We start from the raw sequence: 22,945 nt of genomic DNA on the forward strand, positions 1-22,945 counted from the left end.
AGCCTGTTATCAGATATGAGATTATCAACCCCTGTAAAAAGACAAGATGCAGGTTGTTCCTGAAATTAAGTGTTCTGTCCTCTAACCCGGACCAATTTCATTTGTTTTTTAAGCAAACTTATGTTATTTGTAGACATTTTCTGTACCACAATGAAGTACCATGGCGCCACAGGGTATCTGATAGTGTAAATAAAAAGAGTCTTTGCTTGGTATTGTTTCTATATATGAAGGCACCATTACAAATTGAGACTTTAGAAAGCCACACTGTAGGATCAGGTTTGATGCAGATTGCAGGATGGCATTACCTGCTGAATTAGTGCCCAGGATCCATGGTTGTTATTCCTTCACTATTGCTTTCCATGCTTTGTTACATTTGGCACAGTGCTGGTGTTGCGTGTTTTCATGCTGCATTCCTATTTTTTGTTTAGTAGTTGTGGGTTGTTATACAAGTCACATTGTGAGATGATCATCCTAAATTTCTGCCATTGTCAGGATTTTGCCTTGGATTGCAGAGTGGTTATAATGGCCAACTTTAAACTTCACGCATGGTGCGATGGAGGGCCTCTGACTAAAGATGTCGCCATGATTTTTTTCACATTGTCATCTTTTGTCTGGGACAAAAAAAACAAAACAGAAAAAAACAAAACAAGTGGGGATGTCTTTAAAGTCAGAATTCTGACTTTTTCTCTTTTTTTTTTCCAGTGGCCCTAATGCTCTTCCGTAGATAGTCAATAACAGACATGTGATTTCAGGTTGCAAGTTTAGCTTACTGCTCACATGTCAGGTTCAACTGCTTTCTGCTTTGGCTGTGTAGAAACTAACAAAGATGAAGTTAGTTAGACAGATAGGTAATAGATTATTTAAAAAAAAAAAAAAAATACATACGCAGTATTCCCACGCCACATCACGGTGCACCTTTCATGGACTCGCTACATCATCTGTAAATTTATATTGCAGGAATTTCATTGCATGTTTCTATAAGTATTTAATTCTTTTTTACATTTTAATTATTTTTGCAGTAAAATAAGCATTTTCTAACCTAAAAAATTAATAACAGAGTTATAACAGGGTTTTCAAAGACCGTGGGAAGGTTTATAAGAGTGTGGGCAGGGTTTTTATGACTCAAAATTAATCACTAATTAATTAATTATGAAAAATAATAAAATAAACATATGGGTTCTACTTTGTGGATTTTTACCTTTCGACCTAATCGAGGAAATACTGTATGTATACTTTATGTTTCCAGTCAAGTCACATATTCAGATCCACTGTTCAATTATAGTAATTAAAATATCCTGAGTGTACTAGTACAAATCAGAAAGAGAAGCAACCAATCAGAGAATGTGTTGGAAAAAATGACTAAATGAGGAATAAGTTAATTGGTGAATTCTTTAATAGACTAACTTTTCCAGCTCTTTTAATTTCATCCATTATAATATTCCAAGATAAATGTACTAATTTTACTTTACTATCAGTTATTAGAATCCATTTATTTTTTAAATTTCCATTATATGACATGCACTGGAGATTCTGTTGTTCTTATGTTCAGTGAAAATTATGAAATTCACATGTTAAAAACAAAAAGAAGTTCTCTACTGCAGCTGGTTTGGGCTGTTTTGGGGTTGAGGCTCAAGGTTTACCTTAAATAGTTTAAGAATGATGGGCTGCATTTTTTGTTTGTTTTTTAAATCACACATTGTTTAGTTTCACCCTAGACCTGAAAAATATTTTCCACAGGTTCATTTTGTTCCCCAGTTTCCTCTCTATCATTTGTTGGACTGGAAAGATTTCATCTTGATGTGATTGCTACGCGGTTCATGCTGCCCATTATTCTGCTAACAGACACTGAATTTCAGATAAGAGCTTGACAAATTTCACATATAACCTTAATCTTATCATCCTTTGTACCGTGCTACTTCCCTCTTCTCCTTTCTTCCTCTCTGTTTTGTATTCCTCTGTCTGTCTTGCGAAGATTAGGTGATAGTGAACAGCTATTGTTTTGGCGGGGGTCTTTGAGTGCGTTGTTTAAAGGCTGGTGCAGCTCACCTACTAGGGAGGAGATGCTTATTTCATCCATTTAAAGGCTAAAATGTTACACATCATGAATCCAATTTTCTCTGCCTTTTCTCTCTGAAGGCAAGGATTAAAGCTGAGCTGTCAGCTGCCAGATCTTAAGACAACCTGCGGATGCCTGCGATACTGCGCTCAGCTCAGCTCAGACAGTATCTAGAATCTCCCAGTTTTTAATTTGGCATTAGGCTCAGTAAGCAAAATCACAGTCACTTTCAATTAAATAGGTAACTCACTGCTGTGGGTTTACATGAATCAACCTTTTCGAGATGGGAAAACCCAGTCGCGATCGCTTAAAGGAATTAGTACAACATTAAAAGAAATAATTTCATTCAGTGACTTCTAGGATTTTCTGTAGAGATCAGACGGATTTATTTTTTTCGAGAACACCGTCTATACTTTAAAACATTTTTTTATTATTATTTATCGGTTAACTTCTCCTACAGCTTACAGTTTTAGTGTTTTATATGTGTTTTTATATTTTTAGATTGTTTTTAAAGACTATTTTTTAAACCTCGGTATAAAAACGTAATTGTGTAAATGACTCTCGGTTTCCTGGTAAACTTTTTCTTCCTCCTTAATTTCAAACCCTAAATGTCGGCACTGTTCTTGAAAAGAAATGCTCTCCCTCATTACTGGACTCCCTGGTTTTAAAGTTCACTGAATTTAATTGGAGTTTTATAGGATAATACGAGGTAAAAAGCCCTTTTAAAGGAGAGCTATTCCTCTCAGTCTCTCTTAGGAAAGCTCCTCTCTCTACAAAGTGCGATCTTGCTGTCTCTGGCGACAGACTAATGGCAGCTTCTGGTGGGCTTATTTGGGTTTAATGTGGCATAATGAGGTTAGGTAATTGGGTTTAGGTCAAGTTGTAAAACAGGTTCAGAGGAGACAGAGATGTGAAGATCATGTAAATGAGTGGTGTTAGATTGCTAAAGGCTCACACTGGTGGCTACTCAAAGACTTTGCAAAGAATGTATGTTCCAAGTACAAGCTCACTACATCTACTCTCATTTCCAGTTGGTTTGAGTAACCTTAAGTCAGTCAGAAACATCAATTAAGAGAACACTCATACAAGTGCTAAGTGGTCTTGGGAGAAATGCCTCCACATTAGTGTCGTCTTTGTATCGTTTTATCACTCACTCCTGTCTTCCTGGTTTCCGTCATCCTCTTCTTTCCTCGTAAATATCAAATCATGTATGATATATTATTTAAGAGTGAGGAGGTTAATGAACGTATTAAAAAATGCGGCATCCCCTCAGCAATTTGGAGCCAATTATTAAAATTTGTTAAAAGGCATGACTAATTAAAGAGGATATTTAAATTGGATTGAATTTTAATGCTTTTTTTTCGTCTCTCCTTATTACCTTTGTGGCAGGGTTAAGATGAGAGGATGTTGAGATTAGATATTCTCACACTAATTAAGACCACAGATCCCCTGGGAAGAGAATAAGGGTCTGCTCATTCTCTCTCCACACTCTCCACCCTCCTTCCCTCCCGCCTTCTCACTGTTATGGCCCTCCGTCCCTCCCACTGTTGTGGCCCTCCATCTCTCCCTGTAGTGCCGGACCACCGGGGCCCGGAGGAGAGACACAGCTGGGATTAAGATGAACTGGGATGGGATGCGACGTCCTTCCTTCACATCACCTCTGCCTTCCCTCACGTCTCCCATCCATTGCTCCCCATGGGGGCCCGTGGATGACACGTTAACCTTTGAGGCTGTCAGGCCATGAGAGAAGAGAGATTCTCACATTACGATTAACTTAGTTCCTTTAATTAAACACATGAACATGCCAATGAACAGGATCACCTGATGTCTAGGAATAGTGGAGCTATATTAGATTTTCAGAGAAATAATTTGGGTCAGCAGCTTTTTTTTTTTTTATGGCGATGACATCGTTGTCACAATTCCGCGTTACTCATCAGTTACTTGATAATGATTATGTCGATCAGTTAATAGGCAGCCACAGAAAGGGCAAAGAAAAATGATGAAGAATAAGGAGAGACTTCACTAGCGGTCATCGTATTTCTGTAAAACAGTCAGGTGTTTTATTCTAAACATGCAGGCAACAGCATGGCTTGGCTTTCTTAAAATATAGCATTTTACATTCGTGTCCTGTTATGTTTTTATTGTTCTATTCTTTGTAGAGAGCACCTGGTACTCAAAGCTTTGTGTTTTGTCGGAACAGCAAAGAATGTGCAGCAGGAAATCATTGGCTGCACTTTCTTGTGAAAGGAGTGACAGGGTGAGATGGAGTTCTGCTTAGTGCCCTCAGGAAAGAGCCTGTAGAGCACAAAATCAGGACTCAGCGTCACAAAGTAGTAAAACCCTGCAATTCTCAACAAGCTGAGTAAACTCCTCGCTGTTTTCAGCCCTTTATTCCTACTAATATGTAGATTGTTCCTAAATTAGAGCTATCAACGCACTAATCTTTCATTTAAGCTCAGGTCTGGATTTGGATATGTTATCAAAAGGGGAAGCGGGCTGCTGGTTGGATTTACTTGTTTTTGTGTCTGGGGACTGAGGGCCAGTCAGCCTGTATTTTAAAAGCGTGGCACCACTGGATATGCATACAAAACTCTCCACCACCCTTTTCTTCCCTTTCTTCTTTTCGCTCCCATTCCTGTGAGTCACTTCCATGCACCATTTCAGGGGAAGGGGAGGGGAAAGCCAAATAAACAAGATCTCTTTCCAGAGTTTATGTTCTCAAAGGGAACTTGTTGGGGTGGGGGTTGTGGGCGAAGGATTGGGGGGGGGGGGTCTGTGGCCAGCAACTGAAAACTGTTGCCCTTACCCGGAGAGATCTGTGTACACTACTTGCAAAGTCAAACAAATAGATCCAGGGCGCAGGTTTACATGTGTGTTTGTGCGACTGCCCGTAAACCTCCCTGCCTGTCATCTTCAATCACTGTGTTGTGTTCCTGATCCGACCGCGCTCTCTCTCTCGTTCTCTGTCTGTGCATACGTTTGTCTGTTTGCAATGGTGTTTGTGTTTGTATTTCTGTCTTTGTGTATTGCTTTGTGTATATTCATATGTGTCTCTTCCCACATGTGTGCCAGGCCTGGATCCAGAGAAGCACTTAGGAAAACCTCTGGCTGACATGGAGCCTTACTTGAAACAGGTAATTGGATGGCAGATACTCCACCACACTTTCAGCCTCTTATCTCCAGGACAGTACCTGATGTTCATTTCAAAGTTGGCTATGAAACAATTTGAAATCATGTAGTTAAAATTATGTATTGTCTTGATGACTTTTAGTCTTGTCACTTTGCGCTGTGTGATTTATTGCGAGAAAATGTCATAGTCAGCCTGTTTACATTCTTGTACAATTACTGTTTTCACCACTGTTGCAATTAGTTTCATCTTTCTCTGAAGCTGGCAAAATGTTTTAACCATTCCATGCAATGGCTGTGGTACTAGCAGCAGCTGTTACAAAAATCCCTTTATTATTATTAATAATAATATGATTTATGATTTAATATAAATATATTTTTTCATTCAGCAATTTATACATTTTAAAATCCAGTGTTCTATTGAAAATTTGGGATTGAATTGAGATTAAAAAATTATAAACTGAAAGTTTTTCTCTCCCTGAGTAGCTCTCCCAGAAGTATGGAGTCCATATATGTGGAGAAGGAGGTGAATATGAAACCTTCACCCTTGATTGTCCTCTCTTCAAAAAGAAGATCGTTATGTGAGTAAAGCATTATAAACTGTGTGTCTGACACTTTTGCAGCATGTGTGTAGACTGGGGAGGTTCTTTCCCCAAATATATATGGACGTTCATTGTGCGTTTGTGCAGTGATGCGGCGGAGACGGTGATCCACTCAGCAGATGCCTTTGCACCGGTTGGCTACCTGCGCTTCACTAAAATGCACACGGAGAGCAAAGACACCGTGAGTCAAACTTCCATGAGTTATAACTTGTTTTGCAAATGAGATCAATGGCGTTCAATGCCGAATCAATAATTTTACAAGCAAAAGTTTGAGTCGCTTCGGGATTGATTGCTTTAAAACTGCTCTCAGGGCAAAACAAATACAAGAACAAAACCCTTTGGTGTCTGATAACTTTGTTGAGGAGAAACACAGCACTGCAGGGCAGGGTTCAGATCGACCTCCAGAGGGCCTCTCTCTTGCTCTGGCGCTCTCTCTCTTACACACTCTTGCTTTCGGTCTTTCCCTTCATCCCTCACTCTCTCTCCTCTAGCCCCACATGGCCTACTTTGACGTCTGCAATATTCACTGCAGCCTGAAACTAGGCCCAGCTTAATAAACATGTCTGCTCACATTAAGGCACTTTGCATTCAGGTAGCTGGCTAAGCGGACATAAGCAAGGGTTGTGGATGGGGGTGGGGGGGAGTAGCAATTGGCTTTTGGTAAATTAGAAGCTGCGGAGGGCCTCACAGGCTTGAAGATTTGCAAACATTTTACTTTGTCTGCAAGAGCGCACAACTTTAGAATCCTTAAATAATTCCCAGAAAGTTCTGATCGAGACATTGCCTTCATTTATGTTTACTTTCAATTATGCTATTTTAAGTTGTGTAGTTTAATAAGAAACCTACTGGCTTATCGGTGTTCCTGCTGAAAGCAAATGCTCCTTGTGTAACGGTGCTGTGAGCTCAAAGTTGCACTGTGGGATTAACATGTCTCCAGGGTGGAGCATGTGATTTCCATGTGAGTTTCATTGTGGGTTTTTATGTGCAATAGAGTGCGTTTGTGTTTGTATTTATATATGTATGTAAGTATATCTTGATGCTGGATGGGGGGATGGGACTGTTATGGACAGAAAACATACCCCTGTCCCACATCTTCTGTGACCCTGCAGCCTCACTCCCTACAGCTATATAATTTTTAACTCCCCACACTCCAACCCCCAACACACAAACACACTCACAGCCTCTCAGAGCCCCTCTAGCCCCCCCTAGGTTGCTGGGGGAAGAGCAGGGAGAACCAGGGCCTGCACGAGTGGGAGCGGAGGGGGCGGGGGCAACCAGGGGAGAACCTGCCCTGGTTCAGCCTTCTGAAGCTTTTCTCGTCAGGGTGACAGATCTGCGGTGACACCAGCACTAGAGGAAACCGCACCAAGCTCAGGGGGTGGGGATGGACCACCATCATTTGCCCTCCGTTAATGCTAGTCAAGCTATTTTTCATGCTGGCCAGGAGAGAGGGGCTGAAGTATAATTAATTTGATTATCATATTGCCTAATGCGGTTGACAGCCGATGAGGGGGGTGAATGAGTGTTGGGCATGGTGAGGGGGGCGTTGTGAAGATATGAAATATGTATTTAAATATGTGATGCCCCAGCAGGATTTGGCAGGTAATATGTATGCCTTAGAGAATGGTAATGATTTGTTATTTAAAGAAGTAGCAGAGTGCAGAGGGAAAGTATAAGTAAACAGATGAAATCCAGAACATGTCTCACCCATCCAGTCATGAGTTTTGACTGACAGCCAGCGTGATTGAATCTACAGTATCAGAAAACACCACTCCCTATTCGCCCGAACCACGAATATGTTAGCATGTTGTTTCATATTCATTCACCTTGAAGTTATGCGTGTCTGGGTCCTTGTCATGAAAGACTGACACACACAGCCCACTTGGTGGGGTATTTGAAAATATTGGCTAATTATACAGCGTTTTGTCTGTCTTTGCAGAAGGCTCCTTGCTTTTTGGTGGGCATTTGGCCTGATTTATTCCCTGTGGTGCTTTATTGCAGGATGTGGTGGCGAGAGCTTTGCCCCATGGTAGTTGTCCTTGCCAAAATGCCATTGACAAGATGACTGAGGAGGTGGAATATGCTGATCAAGCTGAAGACAACCAGCACGAATTTTCATCAAACTGTGACCTTAGTTGTCAGTGGGGCCACGGTGAGATTCATTTATTGGGAGAATCGCATGCACTGATATGCATGCACGAGTCTATATTTATGTCTTGGTGTGTCAGATGATATCTTTGTGTGGTGCATGCGCCCTGAATCTGTGTCATGTGGCCAGCATCTTAATGCTAGTATTTCTGAATGATTGTTTGACAAGACCTGTCATTTTGTGGCAGTCTCTGAATTAATAATTCCTCTGACATAAACCATTTATGCACATTTTGTCTCTTAAGCAATATTTAAATAGTTATAAATGAATAAACAAACAGATTGATCTCTCATTTTGGGGTTTCTCAAAGTTATGAACAGAGAAAAAATACTTTAAAAAGTAAACTAACATTTTCCCTTCATCTCGTATCTCTTCATGCAGACGTTTCTCCATCTTGCTCTTTAAGAAGTTCCGGAGGTTATCAGTGGATCTGTGGCATCAATGGCCTGCAAAGCCAAGACTCTGGGATCCAGGGCCAGACATCGGCAGCTTTCATCCAGCTGCAAAGTAAGGGAAAGTATTAAAAGTGTTGAGCTCTCTGGAAAACCACAAGGGTCTGCTAGAAAATTCTTTTTTGCCTCCCTAAAATCACAGAAGCACATAACACACAAAAGTAAACTATACTTGAATGAGTTATGTGTTCTTCAATCAAATAAAAATTACATCTTTGATATGGTTGAGGGGGGTAGAATATAATTCTTTTGTCCAGAGGTAATGTAAGCTGTTCAGTAAAAAACAAAAAAAATATGGTGGGCTTACTGTGCTGCACTGCTCACTTTACCCCCACCCTCCACACCCACCCACCAAAACAAAAAAATGAAAGAAAAAAAAACCAATGAAAAGAAACACATGGAGAGAATTTTGTCCCCTGGGTGTCTTTCTTTCTCCTCGCTGGGTTAGCTAAACACACACCAGGAGAAGTAGCAGAGTTTGACAAGTCATTCTTACTTAGAAGTGCTCGTCAAGGCAGCAGGCAAAGCATGTGTGTCAAAGACTGTCCATGACAAGAACAGGATCGCATGCTGGCCACCAAGCAAGGACAAGCATCGCAAATTAACGAAAACTAAAGCTTTTTAAACACACACACTGTGCAGGCGTGTTGGGTGGGTTATCTTTTTTTTTTCCCTGCAGAAGTTTGAAAGTGTAGGCTTTTACAGTGTATCACAGTCTTTTTTTCTCCTTCTCTTTTTTTTTTGATGGGGAAAGAGGAGCGAAAGATGAAAAGCATATTTAATGTTTATCGTGGTGCTTGGCTGAACAGCCTTCACAGTGCAGAGACAATATTAAACAAGTTAATATTTAATGAACAACCTCTTTGTATGAGGGCGAAGTAGTCTGAGACGCTAGTGTCGGCAAAGGAAAAACAAACTTGAAGCTCTTTCAAATGATTGTAGCGAGAAAGGCTTTGCTTTGAGCCCTTGTGCCTGCGTTTGCATCCGTAGCCTACATCGTGTGTGCATACTGTGCTAGACTGCACTTTACAGAAGAGGTCCACCATTACCACTTTAAAGCAATAGATTTCAATGTCAGAAAACATTTCTAATCTATCCACCTTTTAAATACTAAAGTGACAGAATTAAAATGACATGAATATTGAGTAACTATGTAGTAGGTATAGCTTTATGCCGAATAGATTCAGAAAAGTAAAACAAAAAAATCTCAGGCTTTTGGTAAATATAGCTGCAAATGCGAATCTTGTCCAGACCTATCCTTTAACACTAGTGGATGCAGTTCAGGGTTGTGCTGTGTTGAAAGTGACACATTTATCACTAGGTTCAAATTAGTAAGGTTGTTGTTGTGTTTTTTATGTAAGATTGTTTAGGATGCTCATTCATATGGCTGACATGTTTATTATTTATTGTCTGAAAGGAAATTTCTAGTCTTGCTGACTAGCTTGTGACAATTAGGAAAACAGCTGATGGAGACCAGGTGGCGACCATGTGCAGTCAATGCCTTAGAAATAATGGAGACCAGCTCTATTATGTCAAGACAACAACAAAACTGGGATAAAATGGCGATAAAGCAGTCTCCTATCAGTTTTCAACAGGGTCAAGATGGAAATTATATGCAATCTTTTTGCAATAATATGGCACACAGCATGCCACCCACCCAATCTTGGTCACTCACTGGGTCAGATGGGTAACATTTATAATTTATACATTTATAAACAAGCGAACAAGACACGTTTTGTAAGGGTTAATTCTTGTGTTATAAATTGCTGTGGACTGTGTGCCGTCCTGAGGGCTGACAGTCAGGTGGAACGCAAGATTTTTTCTCCATATTTTTCTCCATATTTCTCCATATAAATATGAGATATTAGATACTGTCAGAAACCAAGGTTTCCACGTGTAAATGAAAATATTGTTATTGTCCCAGATCCCTCCAGGTTTTTCCGCTCTGTGTGAAACTGAGTGGGAGCTGTGCACTGGGGCTGCTATCTCAGATCCTGCAGTGAGAAAGCTTTGGTATGATTGTGTCTCTGAAGAAATGGGCCAATAGAAAGGAGAAGCCAAACTCCTGAGTGATAAGATCAATCCAAACCTAAACATCGTTCACTCCTTCGTTGACAGTTAGAACTTGTGGTTCATGATGCCATAAACATGTTACAGAGTCCAGTCATTTTTACATATTTATTAACTCTCAAAGTCTGAAAGTCTGCTGTTTATTTCAGTAAATATATGCTTCACTCCCTGTAAGCCCTGTGATGTGTTTAGAAAAAGAAATAAATAAAAAAGTGACATGCTGCAGGAAAGCAGGAAAAAAGCCATCATCAAAGCGCACTGTTTTCTTAGGAATCTACTGTAGTTTTTTTAATTCTTTAAATTAAAGCGATTTTCGGCTGTTGCCTTTTGACACTTACTTCATATTAAATATTAAAGTTAAGTTGCACCATTAAGTTATGTTCAGCTCTGCTCTCTTTCAGTAAACTCCTATTATTATCTTAGAGTAGGAATATGTGAGGACTGAGTAAAGGACTGAGTAAAGATCAGCAGGACAGGCAGTGCCAAAGTTGCACTCAGAGCTTTGAGCCATCCACAAGTGCCAATTATACACTTGTTCTGATAACATCTCTCCCACTGATTACAAATAAATGAGCACTCCTATCAGCAATTATCGCATACATATCAGTGGCAAAATAATGTGTTAAATTTAGTGCAATTTGCAGTAAACTACCAGCCACAAACCTTAGTAACCTTATGTTTGTGTGTTTCATTATTTGATGGAGTAGAACTCATCAGCGCAGACTGACTTTAACCTTTGCCAGTCTGTTTGAGAATGATTGCAGTCAGTCTGAGTTGGACTGAGACAGGTTGCCTCCCACCAAGTGAACTGTACAGTTGCCTTGTGATCAAAAGTGGTTGCCTATTGTCCTATTTTTACTCTAGTGGGACTGAGCTCTTGCAAACAAAATCGTATTTCTTGTAGGTTTATTTTTGTTTTTCAGCCTAATCATGGCCTGCTTCACATGCGTTGATATCTCTTTGGACCTCATATTAAGTATCCCAGTAAAAAGATACCAAATGTTCAACATTTGATCAACACAAGATCTCTTATCAGCTTAATTTGTCTTGAAATAAGGAGAGAACAGGTATCATCTGACCTTGAAACTGCTTGTCAGTCAATCGTGTAAATACTTTCTATAATGGATTACGTATAAAAAAATGGCTGAAATTCCTAAACAGTTAATGAAAAAGTTTTGGTAAACCTCTGAAACATATTTATCGTTTACTGTAGAATTCACTGTGGTGGTGTAAAAAGACAACATTAAAAAATATCCATAAAATTAAAAAAAAATCTCATTTTCATTCTGTCCAGAAACTTAATGACTTCACTGTAATGGTGCTTAGCGAGACACTTTCATTTGCCACAGACCTTTGCATTTGGATTTTATTTGGACTGTACTGTACTGTTGTTTTATTGTATGTTGCACACAAAAGCCTTTTGTAAAAATGCATATTTTAACCAAGCAGTAATAAAGTTAGGCTAGTGTAATTTATTTATAATATATTATTTTCATTTCCAATGTATTTACTGTCTATAGGGGAGTTGGACAGCAGTGGCTGGAAGATGAAGGACATTGTTCTGGTTCACCTGTACGTAAAAAACATGGAAGATTTTGTGGAACTCAATGCAGTCTATAAGAAACACTTTGACATCAACCCTCCAGCCAGGTAAGTGTAAAACATCTTCAGTATTTACGCAGCTCAAACTTGCATTTACAGCTTATTCTTATTCTGTTTATTTTATTTCTTTTTAGTACAGCAATCATCCAGTTTTCTTCTTGTTTTTGTGTAGGGTGTGTGTCCAGGTGCCTCTACCTGCTGGCCAGCTGCTGCAGATGGACTGTCTCCTCCATGACTGGACCGAGCCCCTGGCAGAGGGCTGCTTCAATCAGAGAGAAGCTCTGCATGTCCAGAGCCTGTCCCACTGGGCCCCAGCCAACATCGGACCCTACAGCCAGGCCCTCAGAGTAAGTCTAGAAAAATATCCCCAAAAGGGAAACTATTTCTTCTATATACTTATTAATAACTATTTACATGTCAGCCCTGTTATTCACAGAAATTATTGGTTTCCAAATGGTAAAGTAAATTTTTGGCTTGGACCAAGCAAAAAATAGGATTAGATTAAAGAAGGATAATCAAGGATTAATCTGATGATTGACAAACCTTCCTGGTGATTCGTATGCTTTGTAATTGTGCGCTCTTGAAAGGCAATTAAAATTGTGCTTGTCCATCTGTTTTGTCTTTTGTTTATATAGTGATGCACGTGTGCGTATGCATGTGATTGTTCTGTATGACTTGTGTTGTGTATACATGTAAATATGTATCTCTTTCATAGTGGGGAGTGCATATTCATTTTTGCACTTGTTTGTAAAGTTAAAACTCAAACTTCTTTCATATTGTTTCAAACCCAGAAAGAATCTAGAATTCAAAGGGAGAGAAAAGGAAGTGTGGGCTGTGGTTGCACGGTTGGCTTGGTGTTGTGTTTACCCAGTGTGTATTATATAGGATTACACTTGTCAAGGTACTGTCAACAAGGATAGTGTCCATCTCCTCCACACCGTCCTTGATGTTGCAGCCAAATCCGTCTATGAGTGAGAACATGTGTGGATTAGCCATTCATTCAGAGCTTGACGGCATATCTCTCCAGTGTGTCACCGAAGTTCAGTTTGGATTCCTGAGATGCAACCTACAGAGTCAGGTTTGCTTTTAACATGCCAGCAGTGTTTGATTTCCTCAATGGAGTCTCATCGAGACATGAAATTGAAGTCAGCTGTGTGCATGCGATGTTGCCTCTGGAAAGCAATCTAATCTTTCATTCTTCTAATGATCGTTCATATCCAAAGCAATTTGAGAAAACAATGAGAAGAGTTTGTTCAGAGCTGTGCGCGGAGCTTCGTACGACCCCTGCGTGGTCTCTCAATGTGTCTACTCCTCCTCCACGCTACAATGGCTTAATTTGATCAAAAATGTATTAACATCTCTTCAGCACAGATAGGGAGTTTTACATATTGATACAATTACCCCCTTGCTGTGAGCAAGCATGCAGTCCCACCCCTCCTCTCACCAGCACCATGGTGATGCCATCTTAATGACACTTTTTTTCTTGGTGAGTGTTGGCAACAGGGACAGGGCGAGAACAGCGACCAAAGAGCTCTTGTGTGAGAAACCTTCTCATACATTCCGTTCCACGGAAATGAATTAGTGAATAAAAGAGGGATTTAACAATACAAAGGGATTGGAAGTTGGGGGGAATGAATATCAGATTATTAGATCATAATCATGACCAGAGAATCCAGTCAGCTATGTGAAGCTCAGCTATTTTTAAGATGATGATGTTAATGAGTTGAACCTAGGGGGAAAAAAATGGAAACAATTGGAAAAATAAAAAAGGAATTCTGTTACCTTTGTTTAACAATTATAGTAAATTGTTTTCTTTTCATTAATCTGATTGAATATAGTAATGCTAACCATGTGAATCTGGGGTAGTCAGTCAAGGCTGTAAACTAATCAATGTCCAACTGTATTGGGATCAGTTTATTCTTTTGACAAATGTCCACTGGTTTGAAAGACAGCACATGGCTGCTGACAGAACGCTCTGCCCCTGCAGGACTTAATTACAGTAGGTCTCTACATTGAGGCTTGGTACTGGTGGAGGTATAGGGAATGGCATTATGGATTGGCATTTGATGGATGCTGGACCTTCAAATTCTATTCGTCTATTCATCTGTCTGCTCAGCTTGTCATGTCTCTCCGCTTCAGCTTTCTGAAATGGCAGGCTGACTGAACGCCGGCTTGGCCTGGAAAGCTGACAGATTTAGATGTGACTTGATTTAAAGAATTAGTTAACCTTTATAATGTCAAAGCTGGGGGCCTCTTGAGGGCCTGTTGGTGTATTGTATGTTGATATATAATATGGCATCAGTTTAGGTTAAAGCCGCAAGCCATAAAGAAAAAAAAAACCACTAATTTAATTTATGCCCTTTTTTTTTATAATGTTTCATGTTGTTTCATACCTGACAGACATGTGTTTACAGGTTGAATTCACTGTGATATGAACTGTAGAGTAATCTTATCGTGTTATTAGTGAGTGTAGCTGTATCAAAGTTCTTCTCTTTAATTGTTTTGTTTTGCTGTCTTGTTTGTCAGGGATCTAATGAAAATTTAGCTGTCATTTGTTTTAGACGCAATTTACATCATCTAATTAAGATATAAGAAATTTCAGTCTTTTACTGCAGCAATCAATTCATTAAGACAAAGGATGTTTCTCAGTTGGAAAATATCAAAACAAATTTTCTCATTACAACCAAAGCCGAGTAATGGAATGCTTTTATGAAAGCTTTTAGGCAATTCTTTTGGAGTGACATAAAAGAAGCAGGAGGCGGGGGAAGGAGCACAAGTCTTTTTTTAGTTGGCTATGTTCCATGTTTTACACAGAAATGTATTACTAATAATAATAGATTACGCTTATTAGTTGCCAGATGGATCAAATTGGTCTATCATTCACTAAAGTCAGAGTTAGCAACAGGGGTCTCTTACTTGCAAGATCTGTTTAAATTAATGCTGCCCGTTCAGTCACATTCACTTCTGAGCAACATTTACTGAGGCACGTACGATACCCAAACCATGTCTGAGCAGACAAACTATCAGCTGGATGGTTGTTAAACATCTCTTCTTTCCAGTTAAGGTAAGTGGCTCACCCCTGGGATATTTGCTGGGACATTATTCTCACTGAACAGATTCGGCGAGGTACGTTTGGGGAGTTGACTGCGCTAGCCTCAGGTTGCTGGTGAGCACTAACCCCTTGCCTCATTCCCCTAATTGTGAGTGACAGTCAATATTGTAGAAGATTGTCGTGCACAAGCCCACGATAGGATTTGCATTGGATTTTGAAAATTGTCAAAGTGGACCGTGAGGCATCAGGAGGGAAGTGAATCTGACGCTGCCAATTAGTATCAAAGGGAGGAGTGTGTTGAGGCAGGCGGTAGAATTTGAATAATCTTCTTACAGGAGCATGAATGTCTAAAAACAAAGAGCTGAACTTTGTTTGGCCCTTTTGATGAAGAGCTAAGAGGTCAGGCTGAGTCAAAGTCAGACTGGGCCACCCGTGCTGGACAAAAAGAGAAAATTGCTCTGCTTGTTTAAAGCTTCAGTTTAATTGCATTGAATACAAGTTAAATAACAAACATTGCTTTAAGTCTGTTTAACATAATTGACATTGTAGATGGAGAGGAAACACAATATGAAAGAACTCTGAATGAAATGTGACAAATATTTCCAAACACAACTGAAAATAGACTTTGTGGTTTTACGGTAAGCAGCTGAAACTGCTGACACACAATAAACAAAAATATGTGTATATGTTCTTTGCAGCTTCAACAGAAATTTAACAGTAGATAAATGTACACAAATAAGTAAATAAAGACTGGCAAATGGTAAAAATGTGGGTACGTTTTATGGGTCTCACTCTGAATTTTTCACTCGTGTAAAGGAGCCGGCATGCAAAATTTAGCAGGCCCCTACCACATCAAATATGCCCCCACCTACCGAAACTTCCTCAGCCTACATCCAGAGACTACATCTACCTCAATTACCACAGAAGAGTAATTAGCCAAAAACCAGTGTGTGTGCACGCATCTGCGTTCAGGGAGGTATTCATGCAGCACGAACAGATTAATTAGGACATTTAACTTCATTTCTAATACAACAAAATTAATCCCATAAAAAATGAGGGATCTCGGAGGAGGTGCCTGTCAGCATCTGACGCTTCTCCCCTGTTTGCCATAATCTATTAAAACCTTGCTTTTATCTCACCTCTCCCCTGTCATACTTTATGGATTTTTTCATAAACATGGCCCATACTTCATAAATGTCTCAATTTTCTAGTCTATTAACATTACTTCAAAAGCGCTTGATAAAAGAGGAGGGCATGCGTGAAATAATGCACCAATAATATGAAAACGCTGGAGGCTAGAACAGTAGGGGCGGCTCTCCAGCTTGAATGCTCAGACAATGCAAGGGATGTTATCAACTTTAATAAAAGAACAAATGATCACTTCCAACTAAGGAGGAGGGAAGATGAACCGGGGAGGGGGGAAACGGGTTGGGCCAGGAGGGGAACAGTTGTCGAGTAATTGAGTCGATGAAAAATGAGGTCTTGAAGGCTCAGTGGTTTCAGCAGTCGTGAGATTGAAGGCTACTTGAAGCTGCGGTGTTCTTTAGCACATGTAGTTACTTGCTCCTAAGTTGCAGAAGAGGATGTTAACACAGATTTGTTTTTTTTTTCTTTTTATTTCACTGAGAATAAGCACAGGGAGAATAGGCTGCTTGTTTCCTTTCCTGAATTATGTGCAATGAATTGAACCTTTTGTCTTTCTAGTCTGAAAGGTTTTAACTGACAGTCAAGCTTCACCTCAGAGCGTTTCCCAAACAATCATTGATTCAGTCCCTGTCTCTATGCATCATCCGAGTCTATCTATGTAGGCTTTAGTTATCCTACCCTAACACCAGGGTCAACTGTCTCCACTTGAATTGGACACACACGAAACACAATGATCAAACCCGGTAAGACCTTACCGCAGTGGCATGTCGGCTGTATGCCCTGAGGCCGAGTCTTACAAGGACACACACAGACACACACACACCTGTGTGCTCTTTGCGATAGGCTCTGTGTGAGTGACAAGGTAAACTGGTTTGGTCATTAAAAAAAGTCACAGCTGACTCAATGTAATACACTCATGATTGACAGGATAGGTACACAGCAGTCATGCTAAACTCAGCAAGATGCAAATAGATATATATATGTATGCAAAGGCAAGCAAAATAAACACCTGAGCGTACACGCATCATCTCAAACCATCAGTAAATGTACACCTAACAAATGTTGTCAAATATTTACCTGCATACAGACAACATATACACATAATCTCTCCTATATTACAGAAACAGGACTTCCTTTGCCTCCCCAAATATAATCCTGAGAAATATATCCGCTTTGAAATGTGGTTCATAGTTTCGTCTAGGGACCGTGCTGGAGCTACTGCACGGGGAATGTACATTTTTGCCTCTAAATGTCTACACTTATATGTGACAGGTCAAAGGAGATTACCTTTTTAATCTGATGAAGAGGCAGTTTTATGTGAAGCGCTACACAGCAGCAAGGGTAATTATATTCTTTCCAGCCCTATCCTCCCTGGCCCTTGTCCCCCCTTTCTCTCCTGCTGTGATTGTGTGGAAGCTGACCTACCGCGGCAGTAGTCATTTCCAGAAGGCATGACGTTCTTTGCTACATTATCCTATGCTGCTGCTGCTGCTGCAGCACTATGTGGGTACAGGCTGGTATCAGCTTGTACCAGGCGAGGACAGGGGAAGGACTGGATCTGTCAGAATACATCGGCTCTCATGCGGTCGCATTTGCCGGCGCTGTGCCTCTGCTTCGGCCCCTGCCACACTCCCACTCATTAATGGGCCCAGCCATGACAACTGATCCTAATTGCCTTTGAACAGCTCTTCATGTATTATTGGTGCCTGACTGCCTTGGTCCATGTCAACAAGCCATGGGAAGCAGGGACAGCATTGCCACAGTTATCGTCTCTCTTTTTTTCCCTTATATATGCACATAGTATACAGACAAGGATGCCAATATATTAATATAAGTATTCACACATTGTGTAAGTGTGTCTTTACACACAATTAAATATTAAAACTACAAAGACCTTGATTCCCTCAAGAAACTGAGTTATGTCTCTAGTGGATAGCATCTACAAAAGTCAGTCATCTTTGCAGTTTTACAAATAAGTAAACTTCCATTTGTTAAAAAAGAAAATTAATATATATATGTATATATGTGTATATATATAACATTTGGGGGTTTGTATGTAGGGAATGCACTAGAATATTTAATGATATGTAGATTAATGTAATCAGTTGTGGTGTATGAATATGATTACACTTGATAAATAGTAGTCTCTGCTTTTTAATTTGAGAGAACCACATGGTATGTGTGTGTGTGTTTGTCTGTTTGCTATTTCTGTATGTGTTTGTGTGTGTATGTGAATGCATCCTTGTTTGCTTCTCACTTTGTCACTGCTGATGAGCAGTGGAGGGGTGAATGGTTCAGAGACATCAAGAAGGCATCTGAAAAGCGTCATGTAAAGATCCCACCACCGCAGACATCTGCCAAGACACTCGCGCTATTACAATTGCAATCACAAACACTCAGTCAAAACACATCAATTATTTGTAGTCCCATGTGTGAATTATTACCCCATATCCAACTATTTACTTCGCATTTCACCCCTCTATTTGAATACAGAAAAAGGAGAGGTGGGATGGCTTAGCTTTTTATTTGTGGAATGAAATAACTGAATACCAAATGCATACATAAAAAGCATGGCAGCGTGTCCTGTCCACTTCCATCACTGTCTGAGAGAGGAGAGACGTATGACCATCCCATTACTATGGTAACTAGCCACTATATTCAGAGCTGCCCGGGTGTGTTTCTTCCCCCAGCAGTGACGAGAGGGCATAGCTGACAGGGCCTACACACACTCGCACACGCAAACACACAGATAAGGAGGGTCTGGAAGACGCTTTTCTTGTGAAATCTACATGTGTGGCAAATATAGACAGAACAATACAGTGACCAACACCCATACATGCTAGTGTGGTGACATGCAGACAGTAATAAGTAACAGCATTAGGAATTGTAACCCACCGCCTTGTCAACAATTTACTCTTACCCAAAGTCTTTAAAGCCAAACAGTCAGCTCAGAAACATTAAATGAATCTAACTCTCACTGATGATTGAATTCAATATTGAAAAGAGTTTAATACAGCTGCCATTATACGCTATTTCTATATTTGTTATGCCTGTGTTTCAGCTATTTCACAAGTTCAACTTATTAAACATGGCTGTAAGTGACTAGCTTAGAAATGAGTATTGCATCTTTTTAATTTTACACCCTCACCTATCATAAATTTCACATAGAGCAGTTCTTGTAAGTAGTAGCTTCAAACCTGGGTTATTCATTTTTCAAAATGCCATTGTCATCAAAGTATGCTTTGCTGAGGTAAAAGTACTGCAGATGAATAATATACTGCCTCCTCTTTTTTTGGCATGTGTCAGCATGTTTACTTTTATTATGTTTTTTTTTTTCCTTCTAATTTTTCCTATAGAACTTTTATGAAAGAGAATGTCAGGCACTGTGTGTATGTGTAATATGATGAATTTGAGATGTTCATTTAATATAATATAGACTGCACAATGTCTTCTGCATGCCAAAATGCATTGAGCTAAATTTGATGCACTCACACAGCTGTTAATTTTCTCCTAGGTTTTTCACCTAGGATTTGGTGCATTTTACGAACCATGCATTTTTATAATTTCCTATAGTGTTATATTATTATACAATACTCATACTGTAGGAATAATACATGATAGTTTATTATTTGATGTTATCCATCCTTGTGCCCTTTCTTACTAAAATATTTTTTCATCTTTGTGATTTTGATTTGTTCCTCTTTATATTATTAATGTCACGTTGCAGCTATGTTGGCGTTTCATTGACAAAATGAAAAAATACAAAGTGGAATCAAGTGAATGTTAAAAATATATTTTCCTCCTATTGTTTTTTTTGTTTGTTTGTTTTTAATCCACGATCCTGCAATTCATCAGTGGTATTTGTGGCTTGTTTCTGTGAATATTTTAACTTGGTCAAAAAAAAGAAAGAAAGAAACGAAAAGAAAATCCACGGAGACTCTGATGCTGTCTGGTCAGATTGTCCGTGCTTTGACTGGACTTTATACAGTATCTGCGCCATGGCTGATGTGCCAGCTGCCTTTTTAATGCAGTCATACTGCCATCTGTTGAGATGAAGAAGGAATACATTTCGTTTGCTCTGCGCTGCAGTTTCTCCATCATATTTCTGTCAGCTAGTCTTCTTATTTTAAATGTTTAATTTGTTGTTTATTTTTCCACACCAAGCTACACATTGTGTCCACTGCAAAAAAATAATTTTCAAGAGGATGGGCAAGACAGGATGTGTGTATGTGTATGGACTTTTCTCTCTGGATTAGCAGCTTCATGTTGCTGCGACACAGAATGATTGATTCAGCCTGTGTCATGCAGAATAGGCATTTCACACCGTGGTCCTGTTCTGGTTATACCTCATATACACTCACACACAGACTTGTTTAACTTCACCACTCCTGACAGCTACACTTTAATGGTTGCGTTATAGCATTTTATTTTGACATAATTCTTCTGTGGCCAGGTTAAGTTGGCGCTTCTCTTACCAGCCAGACTAAGAAATGTTGCTTCACGGAAAAGAAAAATATGAAAAGACAGAAGAGACGAGGTGGTCACAGCTGGGGAGGGAGAAAGAACGGGGGATGAGGGTTGTAGTTTCAGCATCATTCAGTCAGACAACATGCCCCTCAGCTGAAACAGCGAGACCCTCCCCGATTCTCTCGAATTAGGGAGATTAGCGGGAAAGCGCATAATGCAGGATGATGGAATTTGTCATAATTTGCATTGTCCTGGAAAGATTCGGCTTGATAGAGCGATGCATGGAGAGGCTTGTCATGTCCCACGGGCAGGTCATAGAGGAAGCTTGGCAGAAATGATTTTTGCGATATGTGCATCAGTCGTAAAAGCCTCACAACCAATTTGTCAAAAAATGTGAGGTCGGGACAGTTGAAGGCAGCAGGGCATTTTGCCTAACGCAATGAAAAACCATGCCCCTCCATCACTCTTCATTTTCAACCCAACTCTGGTGTGGCACAGTAGTCTGAAGCAGCAGACAATTATATTACATCAGTTTGAGGTATTTGTTATGTTTATTTGATCGTATTTCTTAAGTTTAACATCATTTTAGCAGCAATAAATGTGTCCAGCAAAACGCAACACATATTTTTATTTTTATTTTTTTTAAGTTTACATTTTTTATGACGGGGAAAGATGCATTTACTTTTTTTGTTTTGTCTTTTGTTTATGCCTGTTGATGTTCCAGTGTGTGTCCCTTGGCATCCAGCAGTCAAGCTCCTCTGACCTTGGTTATAGTACTGACTGGCAGCTCCTGACCAGCATTAAGTTGACTAGAGCTGGCATGGCAGTGTTACTCTTCCACAAGGTTCATTGTGTATGGAGTAGGCATGTCGAGGGCAGACATAACAGACAGAAAATAAAAATACAGATGAGCTTAGTGAAGGTGGGGGGCTGGGGAATAGCCAGTGCCCCTCAGACTGACCACACATTGCTTCAACAATGGGTCATTATACTTGCGTAATATTGCATATTTTGCTAAAATTGTCACTGTGTTTTCAACATATGTTTATGGATTGCTTTCAAAATAAATGTTCCATTTTAGACCTGAGAGAACGCATTCAGAAATGCCTCGTACTTCTCTTTCTTTGTGCAGTTTATATGGCTATTTATGTCGCAGTTTAAGTAACACTGATGTCATCTGACAGTTGAGCATACAGGGGTTAGGCTCAAACTGGAACACAAACAGGATGACAAAAATAAAGAGAGTGGAAAAAAAGAGGAGGGAATAAAGAAAAAAGGCAAATATCTTTTCCCCTTCCCATGAAGCCTTAAATGAGAAGACTAACATGGTGAAAGATTCGGTAGAAGGGAGAAAGGTTGTGGTTCTCCTGAAAGGTTTGTATTTTCCAAATGAGGTGTCAGAAGAGGCAGGATTTCCTCAGGGCGCGGCACAACACGAGCCCATTTCTTATCATTTCCCACTCCCAGACGTGATCTGCTTTGAATTCACTAATGCTGAAAGAACCCCACTGACTTGAAGCCAGTTTGAGATGAAATCACAGCACACATCCCTGACAAACTGCCATCCACCACACAAGGATTAAACGGTTGTTGCATATCAAATCCGCGCCAAAAAGCAGGAATAATATATGCACTTAAATACATTCAACAAAACTTCAACCTCAGTTTTTGATCCCCAGATTTTGAACTATTTTGAGCTATTTGCCAACCCTAAAGTATTCAAGAAAAGAAGAAAATTACCAAAGAAAAATTTGTCACATTAAAAATGCTCCATATGGGATTAAAAGTAAACCCAAGAATTTTCCAATAAAAGTGTTTTTTATAACTTATACATCAATTTAAGGTTTCAGATCAAATTTAATCGCAGTATTGTGGGTTTACATGTAGTCTAGTGCTTCTTACACATCATACAATATTAGCATTTTATTCTGTTCCATTTTCCAGCTTTCAAAAATCATCATCAGTCCTTCGCAATGTAAAGCTTCAACAATGAACAAGTTGCCTTTTACTTACTCTTACTCTGTGGTTAGTCTTCACTATAAAAAAACATGCAACAGCATTTAAACAAATTAAATTTCCCAAATATTAATTACATTTTGCATTTAATTACTGACAGTGTAGCTGATATTGTACTGCCATTGCCCCATTAGCTTTGTTATATGTCCTTGGATAAAGGAAAAGTTACACCATATTAATCTAACCTATTTTACACATTTTGTATTA

The 22,945-nt window shown here is 39.6% G+C and overlaps 1 protein-coding gene across 1 annotated transcript in view; it reads left to right on the forward strand.

Annotated features, from left to right (window-relative positions):
- dph6 (diphthamine biosynthesis 6) overlaps positions 1–22,945 on the forward strand; it is a 56,915-nt gene that overhangs the window by 18,379 nt on the left and 15,591 nt on the right. Inside the window, exons 6-12 of the mRNA XM_063499885.1 lie at positions 5,129–5,190; positions 5,669–5,763; positions 5,872–5,965; positions 7,786–7,936; positions 8,315–8,440; positions 11,976–12,105; positions 12,230–12,404. Of these exons, the coding sequence (XP_063355955.1) occupies positions 5,129–5,190; positions 5,669–5,763; positions 5,872–5,965; positions 7,786–7,936; positions 8,315–8,440; positions 11,976–12,105; positions 12,230–12,404 (833 nt within the window). The remainder of the gene's footprint in view (positions 1–5,128; positions 5,191–5,668; positions 5,764–5,871; positions 5,966–7,785; positions 7,937–8,314; positions 8,441–11,975; positions 12,106–12,229; positions 12,405–22,945) is intronic.

This window comes from Pelmatolapia mariae, linkage group LG16_19 (assembly GCF_036321145.2).
Source record: "Pelmatolapia mariae isolate MD_Pm_ZW linkage group LG16_19, Pm_UMD_F_2, whole genome shotgun sequence".
In the NCBI taxonomy this organism is placed as follows: domain Eukaryota; kingdom Metazoa; phylum Chordata; class Actinopteri; order Cichliformes; family Cichlidae; genus Pelmatolapia; species Pelmatolapia mariae.